The sequence below is a fragment of the Pyrus communis genome, chromosome 17 (assembly GCF_041283825.1).
Source record: "Pyrus communis isolate YQ-2024b chromosome 17, ASM4128382v1, whole genome shotgun sequence".
Taxonomy (NCBI): domain Eukaryota; kingdom Viridiplantae; phylum Streptophyta; class Magnoliopsida; order Rosales; family Rosaceae; genus Pyrus; species Pyrus communis.
The window spans coordinates 23,342,828-23,361,136 of NC_142581.1; the positions used below are offsets into that span (position 1 = coordinate 23,342,828).

Sequence of the window (18,309 nt, forward strand, 5' to 3'; positions counted from 1 at the left end):
GAAAGATAAAAGATAATGCACCGCTTCTTCAATCCACGCTTAGAGACAATTAAAGCGAGAAACGTTGCAAACGATCAATACGTTAAGCATTTTATTAAATAATAAAAATTACAGAATGATAAGAAACTGTTGATTATTTCGTATCCTTTTTATTTTGTTCATGTACATGAGAGGGCGGAAGGAGAAGATTCAAACTTTCTTTCGACTCATTTTCTTCCCAACCAAACACTCCTTCCTTCGAATCTCCGAATGGACGACAATGACCCGTGGTTAGCCCCAGACAAGCTCCAACATGTTCTCTTCTGCTTCTCTCTCACGCTCATCTTCTCCACGCTCGCCAACCGAACCCGGTACCCGTTTCTCCGTCGTCACTCTATTTGGTTCGGATCCATCTTGTCTCTCTTAGCCGGCGCAGCCAAGGAGTTCGCAGACGAGCTCGGGTTCTTCAGGTCCGCCGGAGCCTCCGCTAAAGACGCCGTCGCCGATTTCGTTGGCGTCCTAATCGGCTCGCTGGTGCTTTATTTTGTCAAGTATGTGACTCGACCCGAGAATGAGACGGGTCGGGTCCGAGAGGTTTCGATGGTCTGAATGGGCTTTTGGGTCGGAATGGGTAATGGGGTTGTCTGGTTTTTGGGAAGCGTTGGTGGGGTTGGGTTAGTTTGGGTGTTTGAGGAAGAGGAGTTTGTTGGCCAGAGTGGGAAAAGACGAGAAAGTGGAAATTTTGAGTTTGTGGTCTGGGGATATTAAGAGGATTGAGCTTTTCGTTGCGGCAGAAGCTAGCAAAAGATGACGGCATTGAGCTTTTCATTGCGGCAATCGTTCGAGCAATTCGTTAACTTTAGGTAAGTTTATCTTGTTATTACTCCATTAAATACACTTTAAGTTTCTCTGAAATACTGAACAGTGTAGTGTAGGATCAGAAACAGATATGGTGATTTGGTTGTTCTTCATATGTCTGCTTAAATTATATGTAGTTGATAATATGTTTACTCATTCATTTGCTTCTGCGTGAGCTATCGCTTGTACAATGTACTTCATTCACTTGCTTCTACACATTTCTGATGATTTTAATAGAAAGTTACATTTCTGTTCAAGGCATCAGAAAGCTGTGGTTTATGTTGTTTTTGCTTTTAGCTTTAAGTTGTATTTGTTATTACAACGTTAAATTATTGCGATTGCTTTTAAATGACCCCAACAATGCATAACTTTATTATATCCTTAATGTATTGTATGTGTATGATCTTTGTACAAGGTTTGGCGCAGAATAATACGTGTAATCAGAAATATGTTGCTAGAAGCCTAGAACACGTACTTAACCTGAGAAAAAGCGGGAAAACTAAGAGTAGATAACTTTGGTAGCAATGTCTGCTATTTTGAAGTTAAATTGTACAATTTCGGGATAAGAAATATCAGTTTGGTTAGTGGATGGACCCTTCCCATACAAATTTTAGCTTCATCCTCATAAAAATTTAAGGATGGATCCTTCTTTCTTGTTTATGCAGATTGGACAAAGGCAGTCTCCTAAGACTGCTTGCGGCTCAGTTGAGTGTTTCTCTAAGTTCTAACTCAGATTATTTGGATCCTTTTTTTTATATACAAAGAAGCTTAGATTATGGATGTTGTTTTTACAATAGTGGAGAGTGACTGCTCTTCCACTTTTGTTTTATACATTATGGGTTAGATATTTGTTTTTACTATCAGTAAAACCAAGTATATGTGTATGTTTCTTCGACATGGGCATTATAGATATAGAATTGTAGATAAAGCTGGAACAGGTTGGATACATTCAATGCACTTGCAAGAAAAAGTTAACACATTTGAAAGAGGGATTTGTGGATTGTAGAAGGATTAACCATAGGTTTGAGACCCATTTATGTCATTCAAAATATTAACGTGTGCTTCTCCAATCGAATGGAAAGTGTTGGATTTTCTGCTGTTTAACATGTTTTTAGAACTTTTTGGACTCATCAAATTATAATCTCATATCTATAGAGATCACGTGAGAAGTATTGTTGCTATAATGATTTGACATTATCCACTCCCCTTTAAGTATATCTACTATGTAGCTTTATACCAAATTTGAGAATCCATAAGAACTCCTCGGGTCTTAACGAGTCGTTTCTTTACAAGGTGATGATAAACCAGTTATCTTGGCAATATGTATTGCCTACTGCTTATTGTTCACTTGTCAATTTATGAAAGATCAACTTGCGTAGCTGCTTGGATGATTGTCTGCATACAGACATATTAGCTTGATTCTAAACATTTGGTTTTGCGAAAAATCAATAATTAGATAGAGCCATGAAGAATTTTGGTAAGATTGTGCTTGAAACCAAGTTAGTTGCGAAGTTATGTCGTGTTCTCTTATGTGATTTTCTAACACCCTTAGGCTAAGAAGAAACAAGTAAACATCTTCTAACTCTCCTATGCATCCTTCTCATAGGCTTGGTCACTAACTTGAATGGGATGATAGATTCGTACTTTGATGCCAAATGGTTTACCTGAGGAACTATGAGGAAGTATTTCCTCTTGGATTTCATTCTGGAGTGCCCCTGTCAAATTTCAGCTTGTTTTGCCTCTTATATGAAACTTTTTGTTTGAATTTTGATCCTTTACTTCAGTGATGGATATTTTATATTTTCTATTGTGGTTGAATGTTATGCACCTGTCTATGCATAACATTGGATCTAACTGAAGACTTGGACTACTTGGATATAATGGAAGACATGACACAAAACCGAGCCAGGCGTTCTAGGATTCATATAGCCGACCCCACTTAGTGGGATCAGGCTTTGTTGTTGTTGTTGTGGTTGAATGTTATGCACCTATTTCTTTACTCAAAGGAACTATATTCCTTTTAATTGTATGCATGGCTCCTATGATTGCATAGACAGGTTATGCATCTAATTAGATATATATGGGCATTTCAAGCCCAGAAACTTTAACTCATGTCCAATATAACTTATGTGTATCAACTGTTGGTGTCGGTGTTGAAATTAGAAAAGATGCATTCTTTGGGGGTAGAATAAGCGGGATAGCTTCTTATTGAGTTAGTAGGCTGTCATTGTAATTTTCATGCCTTCGGAGCTTATTTACACATCAATTGATTGCATATACTATTTATGCTAAAAAGTGCACAACCAGATTTGTATGGAATTTTTATTTGATTTTGAACTTTGAAATGACTGGAGAGAAATATGACAAAATATAGTAGATACAGTCCTTTATGCACATTAAGTGAATTTTGGTATTTTGGGAAACTACGAAACCTTGAAAGTAACACTGCTTGAACTCCTCGAAAGCTCTTTTTTTGCAAACCTTATATATTAAGAAAGGACCACAATATGTCAATCTCATATGCCCCCATTTTACCAAAAAAGGGGGTCAATTCTCATATTTATACTCTTGTACTTTTTAAATTTCTTATTTCTTGGAGTGGGATGGGAGAGAATGCGTATCTTGGCAAATTATCGATACAGACTATTTCATTTGTATTATATATGTATGTACCCGCCAGAGATCATCATGCAACTGTACTTTCTCTCACTTCCCTTTGCTACACCATCTGCATTATGTCCTTATCCGAGCTTCTGGATGATTGATGCAGGCCTGATGAGAATGTAGATCAGTCATCTTCTGAAGCTCCTTGGTGAAGGCTTTTCAATACTGTCAACATCTTCAGGCAGCTTGACAGCCGTATAGGTTCCCGCCCCAAAGAGCGCCCCAAGAAATGGTGCAGTGAGGTAGACCCATATGGCTTTGTAATTGTTTGCAGCTATGGCTGGCCCTAACGTTCTCACTGGGTTCATTGAAGCTCCTGTTGTTTCCCTGCACAATTGTGAAAAAGAAAACGAAACTTTTCAAGAGATCATCCTGAAATAGCATTGATGTGTGTTTCTACGTAAGTTTAAGAATGCATTCGTTTTGCCTGTGAATTGTGTGATCCAAGTGCATTAACATATGATATGGCATATAACATGGCAATTGCTTACTCGTTGTGAATAAATGGGGATCCCGATGTGTGTATCTCCTTGTATCTAGCTCGTTTAACATGATGGGAGACAGACACAAAGGAATATACGATCAGACATAACTAAACTATGTCCTTAGGATTATAGATTCATTATTCAGCCCAAAAGTAAGATATTGTAGAGGGAGTAGTGGGTTGGAGTAGTGACATACCCAGCTATGAGTATGTTAAGCATGACAGTTGCTCCCACCGCGATTCCCGCCAATTCTCCAACCTGTATATGGTTAAAAATTTGATCTGTCAGTCATGCATGCGTGTGCTGTTTATTAATAATTTTACATATTTAATTCTTTGGATGTGTTTCTAGTTTCTACTTCTTAAGGTTAAGGTGAGATATAAACTTTTAATATTATATGGGTTAAGTCGGGATAACTACCCTCAATAAAATTTTCCCTCGTACCATCAAGATTTCCCAAAACCCCAAAAAAATAAAAAATTCCACCCAACTTTTAAGGGTGATTGTATATCTGTTGTAACCTTTTAAAACATTTCAAATAACAACCCAACGTTTTGAAGAGACATTTGTTAGGTTCACTAGCGTGTTTTTACTCTCAAGTCATTTATAGAGTTTTAACTCTTCAAATTGACACAGTTTAACTAAGTAAATTTACAGCTTGACTTAGTCTAAAATGATAAATTTGGGGAATCAGCTCTCCAAAGACTATGAATAGTAGAGACCTAGTTTAGTATTTGCCCACCTCATCATTTAATGCTACAAACATCATTACTTAATATTGATTGAATAGTTATCCGAATTTAACCCATACTTATTCATAGAAAATTTTCATTCATTGACCCTTGTCTCATGCAATTGTTGATAAACATATTTAATAATGGGATTCCTGTCTCCTTAATCCTAGAAGGGTGTGTTGTCTGGATGCAGATTTAATTAAATATAATATTGGGGACCAATTTTTCAACTACTCTATATATCTAATCTTTTGCCAACAATTAAATGTCACAAAATTTTTTCCTCAAAAGCAATAATTTTACAGAAAACTAATAAAAATGATTTGAAAAATTTAAGTTTTAATGATAAGGACAAAATAAAGGGTAAAGTGAATAGTACTATAATTGATTTTTTAGTGTAAAAATGTGATTTTTCGTTAAAACTTCCATAATTTTAATAGATATTAGAAGATGAGCACATATTTTGTGTGTGAACAATTTCATTTTTTATTTTTTTTTTATTAAGGAGTGTGATTAATTTTAAAATTTTTTAAACAGAGTATGAGACAATGATGATGTGATCTCTTACTAAAGGCATATTTTTCTTAATATTACGTAATTACCATTTTACCTTCTTTATGTAAATATTGTGCATCAAAAGTGAGAGTAAAATAGGAAAAATAGGGATATAATTGTCATTTTCTCAAAAGATATAAAATTACTATTTTGCCCTCCTTATGTAAGTATTGTGTATCTCTTAATAGAATAGATAGATTTTGTAGCTCGAACGATTAAGAGTTTTATTTTGTGTTCAAACTCAAATTGAAAATTACTATACTCGTTATTTATACTAATTTTTTTTTAATACAAACGATATTTATTTCTAAAAAGAAAGAGTTTGAATTCGGAAAAAGATAAAAATTAAAATAGGGAGACGAACTTACTGCTCTAGTGTCGGTGGCCACGGCAGTAACAACAAACATGAGGTTGAAACTAATCATGAATTCCAAGGCAAAAGCCTGGCTCCAACTCCCTGAAGGAACTGTCACTCCACCTCCCATGATTGGATGAAATATCACCTTCAACGCAAACGCAGCACAAACTGACGCCGCAACTTGTGCTCCCACATATAATGGCACCTGCCAAAAACCATACCCCAGCCAACATTAGCCGGAAAGTTGAACGTTATAAATGATTTTCGCACCCTCATTTTCTCTCTTCTGCACTAGTCTTGTTGTTTCTCTAGTCTTACGATTGAATAATTAAAAAGAGAATCAACGGACGAGAAACCGGGAGCGTGAACATCACTATCCTGAAGGTCTAGAGGACTGGCATGTTGGTAATTAGTTCTAAGATGCAGTGGCATTTGTGTGTTCATAGCTCATCGCTCACATGTTTCCACGAGAAGTGTTTCAGTGCAGCAAAGGCAATGGTGACTGAGGGGTTGAGATGGGCCCCAGAAATGTGGCCTGTCGAGAGAATGACAATCATGACAGCGAGACCGGTGGAGGCTGCAAGGCCGAGCAGGGACTCTGACCCTTGTGTCTTTTGGTTCACTATGGCTGTGGCTGTCCCAGCAAATATTAGTATGAAAGTGCCTAAGAATTCAGCTCCCACCTGGTTTTTTGGCACCGACCCATCACAGATTAGGCATCAAACAAAAATGCGTTAGTCTTAGATCTCAAATTTGATAAATATTCTTTAAGCACATGCGACGCAAAAATTGCACAAATATCGCCTGAACTACTAAGAGTATCTACGGTAAACGACCCAACTTTTGATAAAAACGAGAAAAAAGAGAGATTCCAACTTTGACATCGGATTATGGGGTGTTACAAGCCCAAAAAAACAACGAAATGAGGGATTCGAACTATGAACTTGAGTACAATTGGGGTTTTAGTGAATTACCTTTCGTGCAAGTGACACAGGAGGGTAAGGCAGTGCACAGGAAACTTTAGGCTGCAATGTGCCATCTTCCAAAGCCCAAGGATCAACAGTAAAGCAGCTGCTGCAGCTCCTGAGGAGGGATTTCCTACCAATCCCACTACTTCTGAGATCTGGCTTGAACCCGCCAAAGAGAGGGGCACCAGGAGTCCCTGGTGTTACAGGAGTCGAAGGAGCTGATGGAACTTCCTCACTATTATCCATCAGTTGTATATAACTCCAATAAAAAACAGAGAGAAAAGAGAAAAGAGAAGGGAAAGTTTAAGCTTTCAGTTGCACTGGTTTGTCTATATGTTTTGAAGAGAAGGTTTGAGCTTTTAGTTACATTGAGGGGGATCTGTCGTTATATAGAGTAGTAGTGTTAGGCTGCAGGTTGACTTGGAGAATCCCAAGGGGAAAAAATCGCGTAAAAGAAGTGGTTGGAACTGCTGGAGATGAGGAAGTGGACGGTGAGAAACTGATATTTGTTTATTTTCTTGCTTTATTTTATCTTTGGTTTCAAAATATATGCAAAATAGTGATTGAGTATCTTTAACTCAATAATTGTGTATGCCAAAAACCCGTCACATGGTGAGGAAATAAGAAAGGAGAAAGATATCAAATGAAAGAAAGAAAGATAATGGCAGTAAATTGGAGGGAAGTGAAGCAACTTTAAGTGATGACAAGGTAAATGTAAGTTTGGAAGTGTTTTTAAAATAGGTGAAAATGTTTTTTGTGATTATTTTTTGAACTAATTCTTGATAATTATAAAAGTGAATCTTAAAAAAAAATAAAATAAAATAAAACTTGAAGTGCTTCCAGTGCTTTTGGAACCCAAAAATATTTTCTCTAAAAGTACTTTCAGTCATTTTAAAAGTACTTCCAAATTAATCTTAAATCTTCGGAAATGGATGGGTGTGTATTGCGTTGTTTGGGTTAATTATTAGAGGGAATTTGTTTGATATGTTTGTTATCCTCGTATTATTGCCACATGAAGCCATTGCTAAGATTTATTCGTTCTTATGGAGAGACGATACTCAAAGATAATATTTAGCTCCTTATATGTAATTAATTGTTCCTTTTTATATGATACCATGCCATAATTTATCTTATAAAAGCTATAATTTGAACTGTTTTTTTTTTTTCCATCACCTAAGGATCATTTCTAGAAAAAATTATTTTATTTGGAGACTATTTTGTCATTCATATGTGTCGAACACATCGATGGTTATGGTAAATAATACCCTCATAATTGTTATGGTAAATAATACCCTCATAATTGTTATTTTGTTTGATTCATATGGACCGTCTCCAAGTCAAATGAAAATTTTTACAGATGATTTTCAGATAATGATGAGGAAATGGTGCCGCTTCTACCAATAGGTTTTGAGTTTTCTCTTATAAATGTTTATAAAACCAGGTTGTAGCACATGACCATAATAGCTAACTAGATACAGGGTTATCTCAAAACGTTAAAATATGCATGTGTGTGATATTTTCCCGTTTTGATTGATAATACATAGTTTAAGGTAGACCACCATAGTATTTATTAGAATCTTGAGATACACTAATTTAAGATTAAAATCGAAAGATGCCTTCTTGTATGCATGAAAATATGTATAATTAAAATTAATAGAAAGATTGATTGAGTATTATTTCTAGTTTTATATATTTTCAAATATGGAAGAATTCTTTGATTTCTAGTTTTATATATATTTTATGAAAATATCATTATAGAAAATGGTGTTGATCGAATGGTATGGAAACATATTTTTGGGCGTGAAAACATTGAATGTGCCAGCCGCTGAAAATGTATCTCTTCTTATTGGAAGGAAGAGGTGTAACTCTTCGAGCTCGAAGAAAGAGGTATAACTCTTCGTGCTGGAAAATAAAGAGATATAACTCTTCACGTAATAATTATAGGAATAAAAGTGATTCTTTCATTAGCTACCGGAAGATATAACTCTTCACGTAATAAGAAGATATAACTCTTCACGTAATAAGAAGATATAACTCTTCACATAATAGCCATAGGAATAAAAGTCAACTCTTCACATAATAGCCATAGGAATAAAAATGATTCTTTCATTAGCTACCGGAAGATATAACTCTTATAACTCTTATAACTCTTATAACTCTTGTAACTCTTCACGTAATAGCCATAGGAATAAAGTGATTCTTTCATTAGCTGCCGGAAGATATAACTCTTCACGTAATTAAGAGATATAACTCTTCACGTAATAAAGAGATATAACTCTTCATCTAATGGCCATAGGAAGAAAAAGGGGACATTCCATATTCGACATGCATAGATGACGAATTTGATGTCTAATTATTACGACTCACACCTTGTAAGTTAGTGTAAATGAGTCCTTATAATGGTAAGAATATGCTTTTCCTACCTCCCTTATACATATCTTAGAATTTATATGTACAATTTTGGCATGTTTCCTCTTATGCCCTATGTTTTTTTTTTATTTCAATATTAATTTCAGGGTAATTTTGGGGAGACAATTTGTAGACAAAATTTGTCAACTAAATAATATGCCACCAATAAAAATGAACACGTGTATCAATGCTTAAGTTATAATCCAATCATCAACTTCCATGTCATTTAATTTGTAAAATTTTGTCTGCAAATTTAATCTCTCTATCATTACCCGTAATTTCATCTCTTTTGTGTATGCAGTAGAACCAAACCACATGCCCATTCAAATGAATACGGGATAATGGGATAATTATACTTTCAGTGATTTTGCACAAAAAAAAACATAAAGAAAAAATTCTGATGGAAAGGAGAACAGAGCATAAAGGGAATGTTTGAACATATTATGCAAGTGGAAAAAGCTTAAAAGGGGTTTTTTGTGGGAAAGATTTTTTAATGTGCTTGACACGACCATACACGTCATATGTAATTATAAAAGCAAAGAAATAATTGAAAAAATAAATTACTCCCTTCTTATATGTATGGCGTTCCGACATGTATACCAGACACATTGAAAAATCTCTCTTTTACGGAAGAATAAGTATAGGGGCTGGGCATAAACAACAAAAATTCTCATCTTCATGTGGCCATCTCTTCGTGCGTACCTCCCTTCCCTTCCAATCGTTTGATCTCCTTTTACCGCAGAATAGCAGATTAGGTTTCATCACGATATTCTGTCCTTTTTTTTCAGTTTTATTTGTTGATTTTATGTTAGCCATCGTTATTAAGAAATCTTCTAAACTAGAGATTGCGGCTCAACTGATTAAGAACATTTGCCCTCGCATTCGATGTTTTGATGTTCTAAGTTCGAATCTCCCCTCTTGTAATGAGACTTGTATAATTTGGATTGAAGTTATCATCCAGGTTCAACTCCCGGCAGCAGAAGGCTTCTTTTTCCGTTTCGTCGGTCTTAGTTATGACTTCTTAGTATTTGCTTCAAGCATGCCCAAGGCTGATCACCAAAACGGCAAAACGCATTCATTACTGTAAAGTTGGTAAAAGCTATGGACAACAGAGATGGTGAAAGCATATTTACAAAGATAACTTGAGGTTCATAAGCAGTCAAAAGTATTGTTACTGCAATTACGGCAAGCTCTTGTAATTGCAGAGGCGAAACTTAAACACGTAAATACAGCCCCCAAAAAGAACACGGTGCCCTGCCCCGTTGCCCTGTCCATCCAACTAGTCTGTATATGTACTGCGCTTCGTATTTCATCTACTTCTGCTAACATTGCCTGTCAAAACAAACCTCGGTAAGAAAAGATACCGTGACAAGATGCGCGTGAGTAAACCAATGATGGTTGGCTGAATGGTTTCAACTCCACTGTGGTTCCAGCAGTTTATACTAGTTCCGCCCAAATTTTGACGATAAAACACCAGAAACTATCATACTTGTTCTCATGGGACTGCTGTAACTGAACTATACTAGACAGGAGCTTCAATATTCAAAGTGGTTTGAGGTATATTCTCAAAAACTAAAAAATATCCAAGCCTTTCAATGCGTGCTAAATTATTGACACATACATGCCAGTATTGTTGAAGCTCTCTGTTATTTTAGAACTTGCCAAAATTGCCAGTTGATAAGACTGCCGATATTACTCTTACTTGCAGTCTGCAGAGGACATGCAAGTCTGTTTCTACTTTCTAATAGTCTTTTGAAATAAATAGAAGCGAAAGCTTTTCGTTGTTAGAATCATGAATACTTCAAAATAGAAAACGATAATAACAGTAAAAAAAACTAGCATCCTGTTTTATAAGCGAATCTAGCAAGGGAATCATAAAAACACAAATTTTTCTCATGCAGCAATAAGCCCCGAGAAGAGAAATATTCAATGTCTTGAGAAAAAAAGTTAACTATCAGATAATATCGAAACTAACCTTCACTTCACATTCTCTTTCGCTTGAGTGTCTTTATTTTCTTTAAAACAAAAGTGATAACCTCCTTCAATGTGGCTTTCCTTCCTTCTTTAAAATTCCACAGTTCAGGGATAACATACCTACCACTTGGATTGTACTCATTGAGTTCTTTCAGGGCTGTCACGACACACTCACATATATCAGTGCCCCAATCCTCCTTCAGACTTCTCAGTTTCTCATCTTCCTCATTGACTATTTCCTGCATCACACAGCACCGGAGCAAATTAATCATATTCTAACCACCCTCCAATTGTCCTAATGTACAGGTGATTTGGCACGAAAATAATAATAATAATAATACATGTTATCATGCATAAAAGTTATAAACTTCTCTCTTCAAATTTTTTCTCCACGCATCCTTCACAAGGAAAACGTTGTTCAACCCAACTTGTACCCAATATTTTTCAATACACAATAACAAAAACCAAAAAGCATAAAAATCACAGTATGTACTTTATCAATACAATACATTTGCAAGTATACTCTGTAACACGCCCAGGTATGTAATAAAATACGTATGTATGACTGTCAGTGTGAAGTTTCAGAAGCACATAGCATAACTCCTACCATTCAATTTAGAATGTTAGAAACTGAGCTGGACCCTTGCCAAACAGAGAGATAGGGGCACAAATGAAATTCCATTCAGTCCACAGGAATGACATTACTATTTTAACATCGCCCGCCAGTCCTATTAAAATTTTCTTGAATTCAAAACTGCCAGCTAAGTATTCAAATAAACCAGCTCAACCCAACCCATCTGTGTCTTATAAACCATGTGTCTTGTAACTTCAACCTGTGTCGGTTTGGGGTACGGTCAGTTCAGTTCACCGGGAGGATCGCCCTCCCAATTCGAAGTTTTTTCCTGGAAGTTTCAACCTTGTTGACTAATGCAGGGAAGATCAAAGTATGAAAAGAAAAAAAAAAGGGTACTTGCTAAATACTAATTTATGCTTCAGAATTAGTATCACGATATTACTAAAGAACCAAGAATCTGTTGAAAATACATTTACAAGTGAAATAACAAGTCGCTAGATGAGCGTTTTAACATGATAACATTGTTGCATTCCACATTTTCAATTGCATTATTGTTTATTAACTGAGTCCCAGAACCATCAAGTTTACAGTATTCAAAAGACATACCTCGGGCTGCTCAGTAACAGTTACAATCTTGAATGGATGCCACTCTGAATATGTCAGATTATTTTGCCATAAGGAGCATTGAGTGAAGGCCTGCACCTCTGCTTCCTCAAGAGAGTACCGTTCCTTGCATGCTTTCAAGAAGGGTTTCTGATCGAGATCACCCATTCTCTTTATCCCAATATGAGATCGACCGCTCAACAATTCACTTAAACCCTAGAGATGAGGTAAGAGCTTTATGACTTCACTATCTGAATCATATGATGAAACATATACTAATAACATATCTCTTTTTTCTTCTTTTCCTTTTCTAACAAGATAGTGATAAATTATTTTTGGTTTTATAAGTATGAAATTAACGCGCAAAACTATATTCTAGTCTGGAATTTGTACGTCTAAATGTGTAAGAGTAGGAGAACTCTTTGTCTTAGAAGAGAAATAAGAACATATTGTGGGTATACCCTGCAATGTGGTCCAATGATTCAATAGGCTTCCCATCAATCATCCTTGCAAGAATATAACAAATCTAAAACAACTTAGCCCTTTAAGTTTTTCCAAAGAGATTGACGAACATAGAATGACAGGATGATGACCAAATGGATAAACCAGTTCCAATTTGGTTATTTCCCTTGAATGATCTTATTTGGGTACTTAAAAAATGGATGGTCACATTGTGGGGTCATCCGCAACAATATGGTCCTTACTTTTGTAAAATGAAGGCCTCCATACAAGACAATACACAAACTAAGAATAACTACTAAATAATAAAGCCCCAAATACTAAGAAAAAAGGTAGACATACTGCTATTAATACTTTGCGAGCCTCTTGTAACTCATCATTGCTTTGGCGTTCTTTGGTGATTAGAGTTTGATTTAGAGATTCTAAATCCTCAAGTTCATCAACTTTTTCCCCCAATTCATCTTCCATTTTTTTGATCTTCGATTGAACTGCGTCATCATCTTGATCCCCAAGATGCTTCATCACCTCTAATTTCCCTTTTATCTCTTCAATCTCCATTTCCAACTTCTGTTTGGCATCCAACTGCATTTCTAACTCAAGTATTTTATTTAAGGCTTCCTCTTTTTCCCTCTGAAAAGTTAAAATTCCAAGTCAGTGAAAAACCACAGAAAACAAATTAGGAAGGAAGCTTGACGGTTTCTAGTGAGATTAACATAAAATTCACACACCTTTTGTTGTTCAACCAGCCTCAAGACACTCGCATCAGCCTTTTTCTGCTCCTCAGAAGCTAAATTAAGGGAATTGTTTCTTTCATCATTCTGGATAGGCAAAAACTATATTAGTACCCAAAACAGATGAATACACTATCATGTTCACTTTCCTCCCTTCTTTTTTTGCACAAGGAAATCAGATATGTGCACAGTTGTGTTTCTTAGTAGGACAATTGTAACTTGTAAGACTACGAGGATTACCTGTTGACAAAATTTAAAAACCAAACAGGAAATCACACACACACACACACACAAAAGTAAACTAAAATTTATTTACCTATCCCAGAATGGAATAATGGATTTGATATAATCAAAATAAGTCTTGACTACTACACTCGCAAAAAAACCAACAACCCCCTCCAATGAAGTTTCGGGTTCCTTTAGTCTCTCAATAATCACATAGGAAACTGGGTATGACTTGTACCTTGTACATATGGGAAATGATTATATTAGTACTTGATTAATAATGCTTACAGTCAGCCCCATTAATAGAGGACTAGAACTCATTCAGACTCCTATAAGTACATAGGAAACCGAGTAGACTCCAACATCAGTAATTAAGCTATACTTGAAAGACTTAAATGATTGAGTAGTTATCAAAGCATTCAATGGGTTACATAATTTAACAATTCAAGTTCTTGAAATATCTAAAGCTCCCATTATAAGTTAGAGAATAATTTCTATCTAGATTGCATTTAACCAATCTGCAGCTAATAGACCGAAACTGGGGATAGCAAACAAAACTGCAACACATGGACTGCAAGAAATCAAGTAGATAAAATGGTTACTTAAATTCTTAATATAAGTAATATTTAGTGGTACAAGAATGTAACATGTGTTACCTTCTTCTTATCCTCATCAAGTTTTTGTCTCTCACGCTCAGTCAGTGCTTCTCGTTTGTTTAATTCTTTGCTCCAGGTATCAAGTTTCTTTTTCTTATATTCCAACTCATGAGTCAGTTTCTCTTGTTCCTCTAATATTCTCTTGACATTATGTTTTGCTATGTCCTGTATTTTCTTCGTTTCTGATAAGCGCAAAAACAAGTCAGCAAAGAACGTTAACAGAATGTCCAACAGGACCCAACAATACTGTATACGATGTAAGAAAATCAAATAGTTCCCTATAAATGCAAAGGGAAGTTTAAAGCAGACAATTGTTTACACATGCCGATAAACACAAGCAAAACACAACCACAGAAAGGAGTGAGGAACAAACCTTTAACAAAGTCATTGTGTAGCTTGTCTTTTTCTTTAAGCATCCTACTTAAAGACATCGTCTTCTCATTGTACTTGTACTGTGCTTTCAACAAGTTTTCATTTGTCAACTCAATTTTGTTGGCTAGGTTGGCCACCTCATCATTTCTGTTTTGAGCTGCTTCCTGGACAATGTCGGATACTGTTCTTAACTTTCCAGTTTTGCGAAGAAACTCCCCAATTGTCCCTTGGGAATGATAATCATCAGCACGTGCACACCACCCGTAGATGCTTGAGCCAGGCTGTTGCTTTCTTGTATTCCAATCCATTTTACTGCGATGATCTGTTTCAAACATTTTCTCAAAATCTGTCGCATTCCCCAAACCAGTCCAATCTGCATTAAAGTAAACCACAGCACATGTAGCTCGATCCTCTTCAGTACACAATGTATGAACTTCGGTAGGTCTAAATTGAGCAAACCTTCTCAACCAGTATCGAGAATCAAGATCTTTTGGGTCCTTTGGTTGGCTCACTATGTTTGCAATGATGCCAGTCCAAGGCCACACGTAGAGATCTTCTTCCTTCTCTTGGTGAGCGACAGGTGTAGGCAAAACTGGAAGTTCTGTTGGGTCTGCTTCACTTGCTAGATCAGTCTCCAAATAGATGGCCAAGGCAAGGTGATTTGCCTTCTGTTTCGCACTCCTGTTAGCAGAACCTTTAGCCACTCCAGATGCATGCTGGAACAGTTCCTTAAACTTGTAATCCTGCTTCTTCTTCCCCACACAAAATGGGCATCTGAGAGCTCCATTAGGACCCTTTATTATATACATTCCCTCCCTTAATCGCTCATATGGTTTATCTTTGTAGTCATTGATCTCGGACTCACTAATATCGGATTCATCTTCAGAGCTGTAGTCCATGTGGATTGCCTACAAGCATCACAAACCATTGTTAGAAAACAGACTTGATTTCGCTAATCCAGAAAACAGCAAACCCGCTAAGCTTGAATACTTGCAAGGAGACAGCTTCAAGCATGATTTCACTCCGAAAGGTCAAAGCAATAAAAATAAAAAAAAATAAAAAACTAATGAAAAGTGCTTGAAAACTTTGAATTTTAATAATAAGGACAAAATAAAGGGTAAAGTGAATAGTACCGGATTGACTTTTTAGTGTAAAAATGTGATTTTTCGTTAAAATGAATGGTACCAGGAGCTATTCGTTAAAGTTTTCACAAAAAAATTGAGCAAAAGAAAATATTGAAACTAATGAATACAAAAAAAACCCAAGAAAGGGAATTGTTTTTGTGCAAATTAATTACTCAAGAATCAAAAAGCTTCATATTTACAAAACCAGATTTCTCTAACCATGTTCTCAACAAAGTAACTGAATCTTCGGTAAAACTCATCCTTCAATCTTCAACCGCATTAACTACATTTCATTTGCAATAAAAGAACTACATGTTTCGCAGGAAAAAAAAAAAAAAAGATAGGCTCAAGCTCAATGACGAAGATAACTAAATAATAGGATTCATCTCGGGAGCCGTAGTCCATCTGGATTGTGTACAAGCATCACAAATCAACTTTAGGAAACCGACTTGCTTGCGAAAATCCGAACATCATGAAACCCATTACTGGAAAAATTGCAAGAAAATAGTTTAATGGTCATTACAGCATGAGTTTCACTCATAAGTCACAGAAAAAAAGTCATCTGAAACTCGTATGTTCAATCAAATGGCTTAATCGTGTTTACAAATGTCTGCGGAAGGGAAATTAGCGCATGAGTTTCTCTCACTAAAATTGAACGACGTCACCTTCCCTACATTGCTCAATCACACAAGTTGTATTTGAAATGCCAAACAAAAAAATTACTGCTCCCCAAAACAAAAATTTCTTCGCTAACCACAAATTTGAAGCCAAATTCAACATGCAGGTAGCATACGATCAGCATAACAAACAAATATTTCAGCAAGGAAGTGCAGATTGTAGTGAGAGAAAGAGACTTACAGTAGAGAGAGAGAGAGAGTGTGCGACAGTGAGGTCCAAAAGCGTCTCTTTCTCTTCAGCTTCTTTGTTTATGTGAAAGGTGAGCACACACCATGCTCCACGCTCACCATTTACTTAATTATTGTCCAACAATGCTAAGAAGGTTAAATTTATAAACAAAATTTGCAAACTAAATGATATATCATCAATAGAAATGAGCATATATTTATCAACGTTAAGTAATAAACCTATCATCAATTTTTTAATTTCTAAAATTTTGTCAATAAATTTAGTTTTCCTAACATTATTCTTATTTGTCATGTGTTTTTTTTCACCTAACTTTCACATTAAATGTTAGGTTTTCAACTTTGAAAAAATTAACCAAAATAAAGTAAAAAATACATATCAAATGATTAGGTGTATGGTAAAATATATTTAATACGCGGGAAAGAGTCGGTCAGTCCTCCTAATTTTCATTACTTTTGTTAATTTTAACTTCTATATCGGCTTTTTTGGGGTCAAACGGTAAAATACATTTCTAACAAATAACAATTACAAACGTAAAGGCCAAGATACATGGTAAGCACAAGAAAAGAAAATGGACCACAAAACACAAAAAAGCCCAGTCAAAAATGCATTTTCATTAAGCTTTTTTATATTTTTTTTTTCTTAGGCTGCATTTGGTATGCGAAAATAAAAAATGCATTTCTTTCTTATACTGCATTTGGTATGTGAAAATTGGAAATGCATTTTCATAAGCTTTTCTATAATTTTTTTTTTCTTAGGCTGCATTTGGTATGCGGAAATCAAAAAAGCATTTTGAAGACAATACGAAAATGGTTTTGTTTACGTCCAAACTGCTAAGAAATAACTTCAATTTTAATGACGCATGTATTCTCTTACAAAATTATTTAAATTTCTAATGAAAGAACAAATTAAGCATTTAAACCTTAAAGATGAGTGCTTTTATTATTGAAAATTTTGATTTGAATTTATAAAAAGAGAAAGATGTAAAGGGGAGTTTCAAACATCGAATATGATCTTACAATCTAATGCTATTTTTTTCACTTGTAAGTAAGAGGTCTTAGGTTCGAATCTCGTGGATGGTAAATTTGATACCAAATTAGGTTGTCCATTGTATGACTTAGCCAAACTTACTCTTCTTAGTGTAAAATATATTGTTGTAATAAAAAAACATCGAATCTGATCTTATCTATGGGACCCCCTCAGTTGTAGAGGAAAATGACAATTGAAACCATCTTACTTTTTTTTTAAGAGAAAATTGTAGTAATAGTCCTTTAATTTTAACTCGCAAATTAAAACTATAAAGTTTCATCGCATGGGATTTACACAATCATTAGCCTAATCGGTTGATTCATCCACATGTTAAACAAAATCAAAGGGAGAACAAAGAACAGTTGCTCTTGGTGAAAAGTCGAGGCCTAGCCAAGTATTCCACCAAAGCATATATCCTTATTGAACTTCTACATCCTATCCTCCTTCTTTGCTTGTTCTTCTTCTTAGTCATCGAATGACTTAATGTGGTACCAATTAGTCCATGCCAAACGAGCCCCATAAAATCTAATATATTTAGAAGTCCGTATTGAATGCTTAAACGTCGATATAATTAATTAAGTGACTGACTCTAACAACGCATAGATCAAGCCTTTGTTCATACTTCGAGTGTTCACAAATACCCAATCACACCCCAACACCTAATTGGCTATTAAATTAAATATTTTTA

General features: G+C 35.4%; 3 protein-coding genes across 4 annotated transcripts; 1 reads left to right on the forward strand and 2 right to left on the reverse strand.

Annotated features, from left to right (window-relative positions):
* The first annotated feature begins 147 nt into the window (after positions 1 to 147).
* Positions 148 to 3,935, forward strand: LOC137708222 (uncharacterized). The gene is made up of 2 exons (XM_068447253.2): positions 148 to 842; positions 3,608 to 3,935. The coding sequence occupies exon 1, from the start codon at positions 250 to 252 to the stop codon at positions 586 to 588; it is 339 nt and encodes a 112-aa protein (XP_068303354.2). The 5' UTR covers positions 148 to 249; the 3' UTR covers positions 589 to 842; positions 3,608 to 3,935.
* NIP6;1 (NOD26-like intrinsic protein 6;1) lies at positions 3,346 to 7,152 on the reverse strand. Of its 2 annotated transcripts, XM_068447250.2 has the most exons (6): positions 6,608 to 7,152; positions 6,092 to 6,316; positions 5,644 to 5,838; positions 4,183 to 4,244; positions 3,993 to 4,037; positions 3,397 to 3,828 (listed from the first exon to the last, which is right to left on the reverse strand). In XM_068447250.2, exons 1-6 carry the CDS (start codon positions 6,845 to 6,847, stop codon positions 3,630 to 3,632), a joined length of 966 nt encoding a protein of 321 aa, XP_068303351.2. In that variant the 5' UTR covers positions 6,848 to 7,152; the 3' UTR covers positions 3,397 to 3,629. The 2 variants fall into 2 exon arrangements, with proteins under 2 accessions (XP_068303352.1, XP_068303351.2); XM_068447251.2 differs by lacking the exon at positions 3,993 to 4,037 and having other exon boundaries at positions 3,346 to 3,828.
* A 2,908-nt stretch (positions 7,153 to 10,060) lies between these two features.
* Positions 10,061 to 16,710, reverse strand: LOC137708932 (factor of DNA methylation 1). The gene is made up of 8 exons (XM_068448090.2): positions 16,587 to 16,710; positions 14,606 to 15,512; positions 14,233 to 14,414; positions 13,349 to 13,438; positions 12,963 to 13,250; positions 12,165 to 12,377; positions 10,986 to 11,223; positions 10,061 to 10,342 (listed from the first exon to the last, which is right to left on the reverse strand). Exons 2-7 carry the CDS (start codon positions 15,501 to 15,503, stop codon positions 10,993 to 10,995), a joined length of 1,902 nt encoding a protein of 633 aa, XP_068304191.2. The 5' UTR covers positions 15,504 to 15,512; positions 16,587 to 16,710; the 3' UTR covers positions 10,061 to 10,342; positions 10,986 to 10,992.
* Between the last annotated feature and the right edge of the window lie 1,599 nt (positions 16,711 to 18,309).